This window comes from Carlito syrichta, unplaced genomic scaffold (assembly GCF_000164805.1).
Source record: "Carlito syrichta isolate Samal-C Ts95f unplaced genomic scaffold, Tarsius_syrichta-2.0.1 Scaffold316198, whole genome shotgun sequence".
Classification (NCBI taxonomy): Eukaryota; Metazoa; Chordata; class Mammalia; order Primates; family Tarsiidae; genus Carlito; species Carlito syrichta.
The window spans coordinates 92,521-108,640 of NW_007260294.1; the positions used below are offsets into that span (position 1 = coordinate 92,521).

General features: G+C 37.3%; 1 protein-coding gene across 2 annotated transcripts in view; it reads left to right on the forward strand.

The window, feature by feature from the left end:
* Nucleotides 1-16,120, forward strand: part of ANKIB1 (ankyrin repeat and IBR domain containing 1) — a 112,094-nt gene that overhangs the window by 51,529 nt on the left and 44,445 nt on the right. For both annotated transcript variants that reach the window (XM_008073838.1, XM_008073839.2), the window contains exons 5-6: nt 7,691-7,899; nt 9,860-9,948. In XM_008073838.1, coding sequence (XP_008072029.1) covers nt 7,691-7,899; nt 9,860-9,948 — 298 coding nt within the window. The remainder of the gene's footprint in view (nt 1-7,690; nt 7,900-9,859; nt 9,949-16,120) is intronic.

A 16,120-nucleotide genomic window follows, 5' to 3' on the forward strand; every position in this document is an offset into this window, starting at 1 on the left:
CATAGGCATATAGATCAATGGAATAGAATTGAGATTCCAGAAGCAAAACCTCAATTTCTCAACCAACTCATCTTTGACAAAGCCTCCACCACCTACCACTGGGGAGAGGAGAACCTATTCAGTAAATGGTGCTGGGAAAACTGGCTGACCACATGCAGAAGATTGAAACAGGACCCCTATCTATCCCCATGCACAAAGGTTAATTCCAAATGGATCAGAGACCTAAATGTAAAACCTCAAACCATAAGAACCTTAGAAAATGAAGGAAAAACCCTCATGGAAATCGGAACTGGCATCCAATTCCTGAACAAAACCCAAAACCCACAGCTCATAAGAGAGAAAATAGATAAGTGGGAACTTATTAAACTGACAAGCTTCTGCAAAGCCAAAGAAACCATCAAGAGAGCAGGGAGACAGCCTACAGACTGGGAAAAAGTATTTGCCAGGTCCAACAAAGGCTTAACATCCTGGATCTACAAGGAACTCAAATGTGCTGAAAAGAAAAAAACAAACAACCCCATTATAAAATGGGCGAAAGATATGAACAGACACTTCACAAAGGAAGACATCCGAGCAGCCAACAGACACATGAAGAAATGTTCAACCTCACTAATCATCAGGGAGATGCAAATCAAAACCACACTGAGATACCACCTAACCCCAGTCAGAATGGCAATCATCAACAACTCAAAAAATACCAGCTGCTGGAGAGGGTGTGGTGAAAAGCGAACACTTCTACACTGTTGGTGGGAGTGTAAACTAGTGCAACCTCTGTGGAAAGCGGTGTGGCGACTCCTAAAAGCCCTAAACATCAACCTCCCATATAGCCCTGCAATCCCTCTACTGGGAATATACCCTGAAGAACTCAAATCACTCTATAAAAAAGATAGCTGCACATGTATGTTTATCGCAGCGTTGTTCACAATAGCAAGAACCTGGAAGCAACCATGCTGCCCATCAAAAGAGGACTGGATTGAAAAAATGTGGTACATATACACGATTATTAAACGCAGCCTTAAAAAAGAACAAAATCATGAATTTCGCAGCAACCTGAATGGAACTAGAGTCTTTAATACTGAGTGACCTCTTACAGAAACAAAGATCTGATTATCGCATATTCTCACTCAGATAATGGACCTTGAACATCCAATGTAATACTATAAGAAAATGACTGACGGTACTGGGAAACTATGGGTGGGAGGGGAGATGGGATTAACAGTAGCAAATGTCTGTCTGGGGTCGGGGAAACACCTCTTTCCAATAGGGTGCCTGAATGGAATGTAATTGTATACCTAACCATTAACTGTACCCCACAACATCATAATAAAAAAATTAAAAAAAAAAAAAAAATGAAGAAAGGCTATAGATAAGTAATTCACAGAAGAGCAAATCCAAATGGCCAACAAAAAAATGAGAAAATGTTTGAATTCATCAGTTATCAAGAAAATGCAAATTAAGATAACAATGAACTCACTTTACGAATTTTTTTAATTTATTTATTATAAGGATGTGGGGTACAATTCAGGGTTAGGTATACAAACACTGATCATGCAGGTACCCTTGTTGATGAGGTATGTCCCTCCCTCCCCTAGCAGTTTCCCTCAACTGCCAGTCCCATCCCCCTTCCCCTGACAGTTTTCCACTACTGCCAATCACTTTCTTATAGCATTATAATTGTTCAATGTCACCTGATGAGTGAGAATATATGGAACTCAGTTCTTTGTTTCTGTGATAAATCACTGAGTATGATGGACTCCAAATCCATCCAATTTGCTGCAAAGTCCATATATTTGTCCTTCTTTATGGCTGCATAATATTCCGTTGTGTATATATACCACTTTTTTTTTTTTAATCTAGTCCAGCTTTGATGGGCAACATGGTTGGTTCCATGTTTTTGCTGTTCTGAATAGAGCTGCAACAAACATACATGTGCAGGTATCTTTTTCGTAGAATAATTTGAGTTCCTCCAGGTATATTAACAATAGGGGAATTGCTGGGTCATATGGAAGGTCAGTTTCTAGTTCTTTCAGAAATCTCCACACTGTTTTCCAGAGAGGCAGCTGCTCTAGAGAAAACTGATAAAATTCTTCGTTGCTAAGAAGAATATACTTTTTTTTTTTTTAATTGGAATCTCACTCTGTCACCCAGGCTGGAGTGCAATGGCATGCTGATGGCCACCTAGCGTCGACCTGCTGGGCTCCAGCGATCCTTCTGCCTTGGCCTTCCAAGTAGTTGGAACTACAGGCACGTGCTTCCACACCTCACTAATTTTTGATTTACTGTAGAGACAAGGTCTTGTCGAGTTGCCTGGGCTGGTCTCAGACCTGTGGACTCAGGCAATCTACTCACCTCGGCTTCCCAAAGTGCTGGGAAGTACCAAACCCAGCCAGGAATATAAATTTTCACAGGCTTTTTAGAAAGCCACCTTGCATTATCCTTTAAAACCATACTTTTTAAAAGTTTTTTTTTTAATATTTTATTTTAAATATGTAAGGTACAATTCGGGGTTAGGTATACAAATATTCATTATACAGATACCCTTGTTGATGAGATGTACCCTCTCCCTCCCCTGGCAGTTTCCAACTACTGCCAGTCCCACTCCCACCCTACCCTGGCAGTTTCCCACTACTGCCAATTGCTTTCTTATAGTATTACAATAGTTGTTCAAGGTTCGCTTATGAGTGAGAACATTTGGTACTTGGTTCTTTGTTTCTGTGATATATCTCAGTATTATAGCCTCAAAGTCCATCCAAATTACTGCAAAGTTCATAATTTTGTCCTTCTTTTGGCTGCATAATATTCCATTATGTGTATGTACCACATTTTTTTAATCCAGTCCTCTTTAGATGGGCAGCACAGTTGGTTCCATGTTTTTGCTATTGTGAACAATGCTGCAATAACCGTGTGTGCAGGTATCTTTTTTATGGAGTGATTTGAGTTCCTCCAGGTATATTCCCAGTAGAGGGATAGAGGGGTTGTATGGGAGACCAATTTCAGATCTTTTACGAATTGCCACACTGTAAAACTATACTTTTAAAACCATGGACTCAGTCCCATTCCAGAGACTTTATCCCAAAGAAATATAAACATAAATATATATTTATGCATTGCATTGATGTATATTGCAGCATTATTTTGGGGGCAAAAAATAACTAAACAAAGTAGGGGAATATTCTCATAAATCATAATACATAAATCGTTTCACACAGGTGGTTAGTATGCAGTTATTATAAAAAATGATTTAACCTTAAACTAGTTGACATGGAGAGATTTTCAGGAGGTTGATTAAATGGGAAAAGATAGTTTGTATGATATTCTATTTATGTAAAATAATCACCAGAAAACCTCTGTATGTACAGATGATTCCTGTCTTACAATGGTTTGACATAGAATTTTTTTACTTTACAATGGTGCAAAAGCATCCACATTCAGTAGGAACCGTACTGCTCTTACCATGCTGGGCAGCAGCACTGAGCCATAGCTTCCAGTTAATCACACATTTTTGATTTAGAATATTTTCAGTTTACAATGAGTTTATCAGGACATAATCCCATCGTAAGTTGAAGAACATTTGTGTTTATATGTGTGTTTGTGTATGTTTTATATATAATTTGTATTAGCATGGGGAAAAATATGAGAGATATATGTTTGCTAACATGGATTAATTGACAAAGAGGAAAGATGGAGAGACAAGTAAAAAAATAAGAATTCCTGCTCTAAAAATAGCATATAGGTTAAGCATGTATACCTTAATGTATAATTATATATTGCCTTGTATATTTATAAAGAATTTAATTTAAAAATGTAAGGAATTTCCTTCAGCCTAGCAAATAATAAATGCAAAGAGATTGAATATTATGAAATTCTTTTCTAAAAATATTTAAAAATAAAGCAAGGCTCGGCAGCTCAGCCTGTAATCCCAGCACTTTTGGAGGCCGAAGTGAGTGGATTGCCTGAGCCTGCAGGTTCGAGACCAGCCTGAACAATTTGGGGAGACTTCATCTCTACTATAAATGAAAAAAATTATTTGGACATGGTAGCACACGCCTGTAGTTCCGGTTACTTGGAAGGGTGAGGCAGAAGGATCACGGAGCCCAGCAGGTCGACACAGGTAGCTGTGAGCCTGTGTGCCACTGCACTCCAGCCTGGGCAACAGAGTGAGACTCCAACTCAAAAATATATATATATATTTTAAAATAATGAATACATAGTTATAGCCTTGCTTAAAAGTAAAAGAAAAGCTGCAGTAATTCTCATGCCCCCCTTAATTTTTCCAATCTAATTGCCTTAATATAAAAACTTTACAAAGATGTCTTTAGTCAACATAGTAACAATTTGTAGATTTACAAAAGGAAAATCTAAATAAGCCTTTTAATTAAATGTTTTACTCTTACTTATGATTGTAATCTTTAAATAGATTCTTTTTAAGTTACTAGTCTATTTTCAGGAGAATAGTTGTATACTAAGCCTCATTTTTACATAAAATTTCTGGCTATTGTTTTAAATTTTATTTTAGCCTTTCATTCTTCAATGAACTAATGTCATCTTTTTTACACATTCTCCTTTAAACCTACTCACTCAAGCTTTATTTTAATGGATAAGATTATTTTTTAAAATCTCTTACACCTAGGTAAACTAATTGTTTTTTCCTTGGGCATAATTTATTCCTTAACACTGTTTCTTAAGTTTCCAAAGCAAAACGTTCATGTTTCTTCACCAGAGTCCTCTAGCTAATGCCTACATTTCTGGTGTTTTTATTAGAACTCCTGATACTATGATCCACATACTTTTTTTTTTTTTTTGAGTTGGAGTCTCACTCTGTCACCCAGACTGGAGTACAGTGGCTGCTACTGGCCACCGCAGCCTCGACCTGCTGGGCTCTGGCGATCCTTCCGCCTTAGCCTTCCAAGTAGCTGGAACTACAGGCACACGCTACGATGCCCGGGTAGTTTTTTATTTATTGTAGTGATGAGGTCTTGCCAAGTTGCCCAGGTGGGTCTCGAACCTGCGGACTCAGGCAATCCACTCACCTCAGCCTCCCAGAGGCACAGGATTACAGGCTGAGCCACCGAGCCCGGCATGATCCACATACTTTGACGTTCAGCAACAGTAGCTTGATAAGTCCCAAAATATGCTGATAGCTAATCATAGCTTACATGTATTGATACTACCCTCAGCCACACACTGTTTCAGTCATTTTACGTGTATTCAATTAATTTTTATAATACCTATGTGATAGAGTGTAATTATGCCCAACTAACAGATGAGAAACCGAACACAAAAAGGTTAAGTAATTTACCCATTACCCTCTTCTGAAATTCATACCATTTTGTGAAAATGAACATGGCAGATGAACTTTGTCTAATATAACTTCAAATCTCTAAGACTATTTAAAGAACAGTAAAGGGGCCTGCCAGCACTTTGGGAAGCCGAGGTGAGAGGATTGCCTGAGCCCACTGGTTCAAGGACAGCCTGGGCAAATTGGTGAGACCTTGTCTCTACAATACATATATAAAAAAATTAACCAGTCCTGGTAGCATGCACCTGTAGTTACAGCTACTTGGAAGGCTAAGGCAAAAGGATCACCTGAGCCCAGCAGGTTGAAGCTACAGTGGCTGTGAGTGTGCCACTGCACTCCAGCCTGGGTGACAGTGAGACTCTGGCTCAAAAAAGAACAGTAGAGGATACCTTCACCTATTTTATTACCAGTCCTCACTACCCTTTAAAATATCTGTACACCAATCAAATTTTAAGAAACCATCATGATATTATATGATGCCAGCAGAACTAAGAGTAGTCAGGTTAAAAAATGATTTTTATGAGAAATCCCAGGGGAAGAAAACATTTATGTATTTTTTATTTATTTATTTTTGAGTTGAAGTCTCACTCTGTCGTCCAGACTGGAGTGCAATGGCCACTCCCGGCCACCGCAGCCTCGACCTGCTGGGCTCCGGTGATCCTTCCGCCTCAGCCTTCCAATTAGCCGGAACTACAGGCACGCTACCATGCCCAGCTGATTTTTGATTTATTGTAGAGATGAGGTCTCGCCAAGTTGTCCAGGCAGGTCTAGAACCCGCAGGCTCAGGCAATCTACTCACCTCAGCCTCCCAAAGCGCAGGATTACAGGCTGAGCCACCAAGCCCAGCTGGAAAACATTTATTTAGTTTTCTCATCTCTAGTAATCTTTCAGTAAATGTCTTTTCCAATAAAGGAATACTTTTATAAAGGATTACATTAAGATGCCTTTCTAATGATAAAATTAGTAGATATGCCAAATTTTATATTACACATTTTAGAAGCAAAAGTCATAGATGTTTCTGAGAAGTGTAAATGCCAATGTAATGTGTACATATAAATTTGTCATACAGATAGAAATTTTAGGTTCCTGTATAGTATTTGAAATATGTAGAATTTTGAGCAACAATCATCAGTACCACAAGAAAATGAAATACTTAATACAGGCTATGATCTTAATAAGTGAAGCCTATTAGAATGCTGAGGTGCATGTAGCAGCATTTTTCCAGAATGCACTCACATGCAGTTTTTTTTTTTTGTAGTTGTTAAACGTTTCTTCCCCTTTGTATTCTGACCCCTATTTCCAATTTTATTTTCCATTTTCTCAAACCACAGTACCCTATAGTGCAGCTTTACAGATCTACTTGTCTGTTTGTTATGTTCTGTGCCTTTGTATGTATTATTTCCTCAGTTGGAAAAATATTTCCTCTGTCTTCATTGCATGTCTAAGTCATACTTATCCTGTTAAATCACTAAATACATTGGCTTAATATGGTTGAGAAAGCTCTTGTGTAGAAAATGTTTGCTGTTATTTGTATTTAAGCTATAAAATTTTGTAGAGTGGGCCTGCAGTGAAAAATTTATTCTTTAATAATCTTGAGAAATAGAAATTGATTTCAAATCTCTGAGCATTGGAAAGTGTACTGGGAGGAATAAATGAAATACTGTGTTTAAAACACCTGACAGAACAACTGGAGATACTAATTTTGTTGTCTCTAAAGGGCTAGGTTTTTATGGCTCTGGACGTTGTAAAAACATGTTTCACTTGGCTATTTTAGAAGTGTTCATCTAGAAGATAATATTTTTAGTTAAGCCAAGCTCAAGATCACTTAATACAGAATTTATAACTAATTCACTAAAACTTTATTTATAACCCTGATCCCTTCGTAAGTTCCTTCTGCTTTCAACTTGTTTATCGAGTTGCCAACTGTTGGCATTTTGGACGTGTTTGTAGTGAACTGTTTAATAATTTTATAATATGAACAAGTAAAGAGGCTAAATTAAACCTATGCCAACAAACATTTAGTAAATTTCAAAAGTGTTGTGTGAGTCACCTGTTTTGATTATCTGTAGAAATTACCAAGCATTTTGACCATATTGTTAGATATTGACATGGTTGTAAGCCTTGATAGACTATACAAGTTTTAATTTTGTTTAAAAATTACATACCTAGATACTCATTTGCATTTACTACTTTAACATAAATGTTTTCCTTAGATGACCTATATCTTTTTTAAAATAACATACCTAGATACCCATTTGCAGTTACTACTTTTATATAAATGTTTTTTCTTAGATGAGCTATATCTATTCTCACTGTATTTATTGTATTAGCTCTTAAAACATTACCATATTTTCTGTTTTTTGAGAGATATCCATTCTATTTGTCTTAAAGACTGGGACAGGGAGAAGTTACTTGAAGCTTGGATGGCCAATCCAGAGAACTGCTGCCAACGATCAGGTGTTCAGATGCCAACACCACCGCCAAGCGGGTATAATGCCTGGGACACGCTTCCTTCTCCAAGAACGCCAAGGACTACACGTTCTTCTGTCACCTCCCCAGATGAAATCAGTTTATCTCCTGGGGATTTAGATACCAGTCTGGTATGGTTTGGTATTCACTATACTTATATCTTTTCTTTGTTTTGGTATTTTATCTCATAAATGATTGAAAGTTGCTCCGTGGCGCACCTGGTTATGTTCTTTTAATTAAATTTTATGCTCTTCTTTAAGGGTTCGATCATCTTCAGTAAAAAGTAATGATAACAGACTTTCTTTTGGAGACAGAATTTTTTTGTGTTGCCCAGGCTGGAGTGCAGTGACATGATCATAACTCACTACAGACTTTAACTCCTGGGCTCAAGCGATCTTCCTGCATCAGCCTCCTAGGTAGTTAGAACTATATTCACATACAACCACACCTGGCTAACTTTTTAGTTTTTTTTATAAAGACAGGATCTTGCTGTTTCCCAGGCTGGTCTTGAACTCCTGGCCTCAGGCAATCCTGCTGCTTCAGCCTCCCAAAACACTGGAGTTACAGGCATGAACCGCCGTACCTGGCCAGTCACAGAATATTTTTGTGATTTCTGAACTATAGATTGAAAAACAAAAGCTTTTCTTTTCTCATTTCAAAACAAAATTTAAAAGAGTGTGCAGAAGCCATCTGTTATATTTCACTTAAAAGCTCTGGTTGCTTAAGGTTTTAAATACAACATGCTATTTGGCCATGGTGGTACCTGCTTATTACACCAACTACTTGGGAGTCTTGGGCGGCAGGATCACTTGAGCCTAGGAGTTTGAGACCAGCCTAGGTAACATAGTGAGACCTCATCTCGAAATAAATACGTGTATACATACATCATATGAAAATATTAAAAGTAAAGTTTATAATAGGCTCTTTAAACCAAAAATACAAAAATATTTTTTATAATTCCTTGAAAACTACTAATTTTTTAACATTTACAATATGTTGATAATTATGTGTGTCTGAAGTTTGTCATCTAGATACATTTCCATAATGTTTCCTTTTTATTAAAAAAGAGTACTGCTATTGTCTGCATTTTGTCATACCATTGGTGTACTGTTACAGGAAATCTTGATATTTCTTCAGTGATTCAGCCACTTAAAATAATCAATAAATATGCAAGCACTCTTCATTTTATTTAGCCCTTTTTGGAAATCAGAATCCTGCTATAATTTGCATCTGTAATATCATAAAGTTTGCTTCTAGTAAGCAATTGCTTAGAAGATACATAGTTTTTATATAGCAGGATTCCCTGGGTAGATGGCCTTAAATTACTATTCTGGATATCCTGAGATGTTGTATTAAAAACACAAAATTACTCTGATTTTTTACTTTTTTTTTTTTTTAATTGGAATCTCACTCTGCCTCCCACACTGGAGTGCAGTGGAATGATCACAGCTCACTGCAGCCTTGATCTGAGCTGAGGCAGTCCCTCTGCCTCAGCCTCCCAGTTAGCTGGGACTACAGGTGCTCACCACCACACCCAATTTTTTTTTTATGTTTCGTAGAGGTCTCACTATGGTGCCCAGGCTGATCTTGAACACCTGGACTCAAGCAGTCCTCCCACCTAAGTCTCCCAAAGCACTGGGATTATAAGCATGAGCCACCGCTCCTGGCCTTACTCAGTTTTTATAAATTTTGAAAGTTAGGTAAGTAAGTGTAGGGTGAAGGGCATGTTACTAAAGTGGTTATTTTGCAACGTGCAATTTGGTCTTGATCTGAGTACATTGTAATGATTTGATTCTTGCACTTTCTTTTCTAAATGCAGAGTTGCTGGTTAATTCATAAATTTGGGTTTTTAAGATTTTTTGACTTTTGCATTAAAACATTTAAATCCTACTATTGATTCTAGTGATATAGTCTTGGTATTTGTTATTCAATCAAAGGCACACTAACTTTAAGTGTCCTTAAAATTTTGAAACATTTAACTTTTAAAATGTATGACCGTGCTAGCATTTTTGTCTTTAAACTAATGAACAAAATGATTATATTGTTCTCTCTCCAAAGTATGACTGTTTAAATCATTGTTTTCATCTCCAGTGTGACATTTGTATGTGCAGTATTTCTGTATTTGAAGACCCAGTGGATATGCCCTGTGGACATGACTTTTGTAGAGGATGTTGGGAGTCGTGAGTATATAAGCAGCTTAGCATCTCTTATTGCATGATAGTACTCTAATTTGGTATTAAAATTGTTTGCTTTCAGTTATTTAATGATACAGACTGTTTATATTGGTTTCTGAGTTATACTGAAATGAATTACACTTTACTGCTAAGAAAGAATATTTTTGTTTTTCTTGTATTGACATCTTCCCATCTACTTCAATTAATGCTGTTTAGCTTAATGTAAGGTACTTTTGGGAAGAAAGCAGGCATAAATAAATAATTGTTCTTAGTTAAATGTTTATTATACTTGATGTAAATTTCAGGCCAACACCTAAATATCAAGAATCAGTTTATGTCTTGTATCCCAAGAATTTTAAACATTTGTTTTTGTGTTATCTGTGAATTTTTTGTGACAAGCAAATAGTCTTGAAAATTTGTAATAATATGGATGTTGAGGCCAGACATAGTGGCTCACACCTGTAATCCCAGCCTTGGGAGGCTGAGACAGGAGGATCGCTTGAACCCAGGAGTTCAAGACCAGTCTGGGTAACATAGTGAAAACTCATTCTCTACAAAAAATAAAAAAATTAACCCGACATGATGGTGCATGCCTGTAGTCTCAGCTACTCAGGAGGCTGAGGCAGAAGGATCTGAGGCCAGGAGGTCGAGGTTGTGGTGAGCTGTGATCATGCCACTGCACTCCAGCCTGGAGCAGGCTGGAGTGCAGTGGCATGATCACATTTAATATAGAATATAGAAATATTTTATATAACATTTAATATAGAAGTATTAAATATATATTTAAAATAGATATTAGATATATATATTTAAAATTCCTTTTAGTGAGGCCAGGCACAGTGGCTCATACTGTAATCCCAACACTTTGAGAGACCAAGGCAAGAGGATTGTTCGATCGCGGGAGTTTGAGACCAGACATGGTTGTGTATATGTTACAAATGGGAAATGTGTTTTACTTCTTGCCAAGTTTTACACTTTCTCACCATCCATTAACTTTGTTCTAATGTTGTACTTTGCCAGAGAAGTTCGTAAACAAATGAAGATTCATATAATGAGCAATATAATGGCATGCTATCTCTGGAGACACCTAAAGCTATTGTTTGGGGACTTTAGTGAAGCATGCCATTAGTATTTGGGGAAATCTTAAAAATCAGAAGCTTTCAAACTTTTTTTCATGGAGTTTCGGGGATCAAATTAGGTAACTGGGGAGTACCATGGGAATGAGAGAGCAAGAACCTGAACAAATTTTCTGGTTTGTTTTTGTTTTAAGCAGCTTTGTTGGGCTACAGTGGATATACATCAAACCATACATTTAAAATAAATAATTTGATAAACTTTGACATATGTATACACCCTTGAAACCTTTACCACAATCAAAACAATGAATATCACTCCCAAAATCTTCATTTTTCCTTCAGTTGTTCCTGCCCGTCTCTTTCTGCTTTCCTTTTATCCCCTCTTCTTCCCCACAATCTGTAGGCAACCACTGATCTGTCATTCCAGTTACATTTTGAATACAGTTTATCTTTTTTCCAAATTGGAATTTGAGGCAAGATTTTATTTGGAGAGAGAAAAATCTACTGTTTTTTAAAAATACTAAGTAAGAATATCTGGTTGTTCGTTTTAAAACAGAGCCTAGATTCTACTGAGTCTAATTAGATAAAATCAAATCAGTTCAGCTGCTACAGGTAAAATAATTGGCAAGGTTCAGAGCTCAAAATCCAAAGCAATCCTTGACCCAGTTCTGGAGGCAGAAAATATTCCCACAGTAACAGTACTTTATTTAGCATAAATTTTTTTTTTTTTTTTGAGTTGGAGTCTCACTCCGTCACTCAGACTGGAGTGCAGTGGCCGCTCCCAGCCACCGCAGTCTCAACCTGCTGGGCTCTGGCGATCCTTCCACCTCAGCCTTCCAAGTAGCCGGAACTACAGGCACACGCTACCACGCCCAGCTAATTTTTGATTTATTGTAGAGATGAAGTCTCACCAAGTTAACCAGGCGGATCTCGAACCCTCAGGCTCAGGCATTCCACTCACCTCGGCCTCCCAAAGTGCTGGGATTACAGGCTGAGCCACCGAGCCCGGCCAGCATAAAATTTTTAACTGTACTGTATTAGGAACTATTACCTGAGTTTTAGCAAGTTAGCTATTATTCTTGGTTTGTATGTAAAAACTGAGCCCCCCCAAGGATTTACTTGAATTTTTTTGACTTCCTTGACCTTCCTCACCTAACTCATATCACAGGAACCATCTCCCATACTCATCACACCTAAATATCAGGAATCAGTTTCTGATTGATCACGGACTAACCACGAGTATATGTTAAAATTTAAATTTTCAAAGATCTAATTATTGACTTTCTTATTACCTTACCAGCCTACCTAGGATTCTCCTCCCCACCCCTGCCAGTTCTTGTCAAATCAAGCACTAGTAAAACAAGTTCCATGTTGAGTGATTCATAAGTTGAGAAAATCATTTTTAAGTTAATTACAGTCTTTTTTTAGACATATAGAAAAAGGAAACTCCTGTCTAAAAATGAGGAAGAGATTTTTTTTTTTTTTTTTGAGTTGGAGTCCCACTCTGTCACCCAGACTGGAGTGCAGTGGCCGCTCCCGGCCACCGCAGCCTCGACCTGCTGGGCTCCGGAGATCCTTCTGCCTCAGCCTTCCAAGTAGCTGGAACTACAGTCGTGCACTAACACGCTCGGCTAATTTTTTGTAGAGGTGACATCTCACCAAGTTGCCCAGGCGGGTCTCAGAATGAGGAAGAGATTTTAAAGGTCCTCAGATAGTTTGAAATCTCCTCAGTCTATTTTACTTTGCCCAACCTTTTTAAATTTCATCAGTCCAGCCAGATGCTTTAAGGTATCTATGCCAAGGGCTTAGCTAAAGGATAGTTATTAATTTCCATACAGAATAGAGCTTCCTTCCTGATATTGAGGATAAGAGCTCAGGTTCTGGATATAATAGACTCCTGGGTTGTACATTCAAACAGTGCTATTTATTAGTTGTTGATTTAGGTAAGGGGTAACCTGCCTATTCCTCAGTTTCCTGATCTATAAAATGGTAACAATAGTTAGTACTTCATAGGATTATTGTCAGTTTATTAAGTGGCTTTATATATGTAAAGTGCTTAACACAGGGCATTGCACATAGTAATCACTCAATAAGTGTTATCTATTATCTTTCTGGGTGTTAAAATAAGCAGAGAGCCTATCAATAATATAATTTGTAAAGGTGACTTACAAAATAAAATATAGGTGAAGTTTGCCCCAAATGTATCTTTTTCACTGACATCAACATCTTGCTCTACTCGGTTTTGTTTTTGTTTTTTTGGTTTTTTTGAGTTGTAGATTCACTGTCACCGAGACTAGAGTTCAGTGGCCACTGCCGGTCACTGCAACCTCGACCTGCTGGGCTCCAGTGATCCTTCCTCCTCAGCCTTCCAAGTAGCTGGAACTACAGGCACGCGCTACCATGCCCGGCTAATTTTTGATTTATTGTAGAGATGAGGTGTTGCCCAGGTGGGTCTTGAACCTGCAGCCTCAGGCAATCCACTCACCTCGGCCTCCCAAAGTGCTGGGATTACAGGCTGAGCCACCGAGCCCGGCCTACTCCTATATTTAGTATAAAATTGTATCTTGATGAGAATTGATAACAGCTAACAAAGAACTGATTTGTCTTCAATGAGGTCTTCTCAGTTCTGCCATTTAATTCCCTAGAGATGATAGATCTGCTTTGATACATTTAGAATGCATAAAATTCAAAACATCACCATACAGTAACTATGTCTAAGCAAACAGTGTACTTTGACAAGGGACTATAAGTATTAAAATAAACTTTCCAGGGAACCAATTCATAGCTAAAAGGAAGCTTATTATGTAAAAGGGAACTTTGCAGTTAGCAGTTCTCTAACTTTTAGTCTCAAGATCTCCTTACATGCTTAAAAATTATTGAGGATCCCATAGAACTTTTGTTTATATGTTTATATCTACTTATATATATACATCTGTTTGTATGTTTATAACATATTTTAGAAATACATCAGAAATTAACACTGAAAAAATTTTAGTGTTTATTAATTCATTTAAAAATAACTAAACCCATTTTATGTTAACATAAATAACATTTACTATGAACAATAATTATTTCTCCAAAAAAATTTATTGAGAGTAACATTGTTTACATTTTTACAAATCTCTTTAATGTCTAGCTTAACGGCAGATGGTTTTTTTTTTTTTTTTTTTTTTTTTTTTTGAGTCGAGGCCTCAGTCTGCCATCCAGGCTGGAGTACAGTGGTGCATTCCTAGCTCACCACAGCCTAGACCTCCTGGTCTCAAGCTACCACACTCAGCTAATTTTTTTGGATTTTTTTGTTGAGGTGATGTCTCACTATGTTGCGCAGGCTGGTCTGGAACTCCTGAGCTCAAGCAATTCCCCTGCCCCTGCCTCCCAAAGTGCTATGATTATAGGCATGCACCCAGCCAAAAATGTTGTATTCTTATATCTGCTTCTAAGTTCAGTCAATTGCAATATATATTTTTTGGTCAACATATATAAAGAAAATCTGGCCTCACACAGATATGTAGATGGAAAAGAGAGAAATATATTAATAACTTATTCAAATAATTATGGATACTCTTTGATGTACATCAAAACTCAACAAGTGATAGTTTTTAATGGTTAGTTGCAGTGTAAAATCCAAAACCCTATCAGTGGATTTTTTTGTACTTTGTTACATTAAAATCCATTGGTCTGTCTTGCACTTTGAGTCAATCTCTTAGCCTATGACCATACCACCCTGAATTCACCTTATGTCATCTGAACAGATCTTTTACCCGTGCATGGTTTTGTAGCATCATTCAGTGATCATTTGGAAAATATTGGCTCCCTGAGTTCTACAGATCTTTGAGAAATGTTAATTTATTTCTCTAAACATAAATATAATGACAAAATCACATTAACTCATCTTACCACTGATCCTATTAGAAAAATATCTTCAGTGTTGGGAATAATAGCAGATAAGAGTGTTTCAAAATTCTGATTTTTACCTGAAGGCTTGAATTTTATCACTGCTGGTCATACTGTCAGTCTTTTCCTCGACGTGACAGACTCAATTCATTTTCCAAAAAAAGTGTACTGTATACCCAAGTCTGAATAATCAGTTTGTAGTCATTTTTTCATATAAAAATGTGTTTAACCAAAAAAGAAGGTATGTCTGCTTGCAACTTGACCAATCTAAGAGCTTTTCTTGGAGACAACCATCATGTTTTGGTATGCAGCCGAAGTTCATTATGTTTACTTCCCATTTCTTTGCTCAGAGTACCCAAAAGATGTGTATAAAGGGTCATGGTTTAATAAAACTAATAATTTGTATTATTCTGTCAAGGACATTCTTAAATGAAACAGACTTTTTTTTTAACTGTAAATGTGGGGCAATGAAGAATACAAAGACTACTACTGGTACAGTTTCATTGCCACTGCTAGAGTCATGCTAAGACACCAGCAGTTTTAACCAAAAAGGAAGTGAAGTCTTGGTACCATTATGAAAATAGTTTTTACCTCATAAGCCCCCTGAAAGGTGTCAGGAACCCCCACAGCTTCTAAGATCAAATTTTGAGAACTGCTGCTTTACAGCGTTTCCCTTGAATGCTTCATCTATTCTTACTTTGGCCAAATGTTTTCGCTGGCATCCAGAGTAATACAGATAATTTTTAACTGGAAACAGGTACTGAGTGCTCTTTTATTGGGGTATATCAGAGCTTTATGGTGATAGTATGGTTTTTTAAATTATATTGGAAGCAGAGAGGAAGTTTCAAAACATGTTGATTTTAAAATATCTGTGCAACATTTAAATAAAAATATCCTGTATGTAATTAAGATATAGCGCTAAGGAGGGAGATGGGGCTTCAAAGTTTAGAGTCATTAGCATAGAGTGTGTTAGGAGTGTTTAGTTCACCAGAGATTGTGTGAAATGAGATGGGAAGAATGTTGTGGTGAAAACCCAGGAAACAATAAAACTTAAGGGATCAGGAACAAAAAAGACACTAGTGAGGAAATGGAAAAGGGACTGCCCGAGGTAAGAAGAATGCCAGAGGGAAGAGAGAATTTAAAATGAGGAACCAGCTGGACTCGGTGGCTCAGCCTGTAATCCTGCGCCTTTGGGAGGCTGGGGTGAG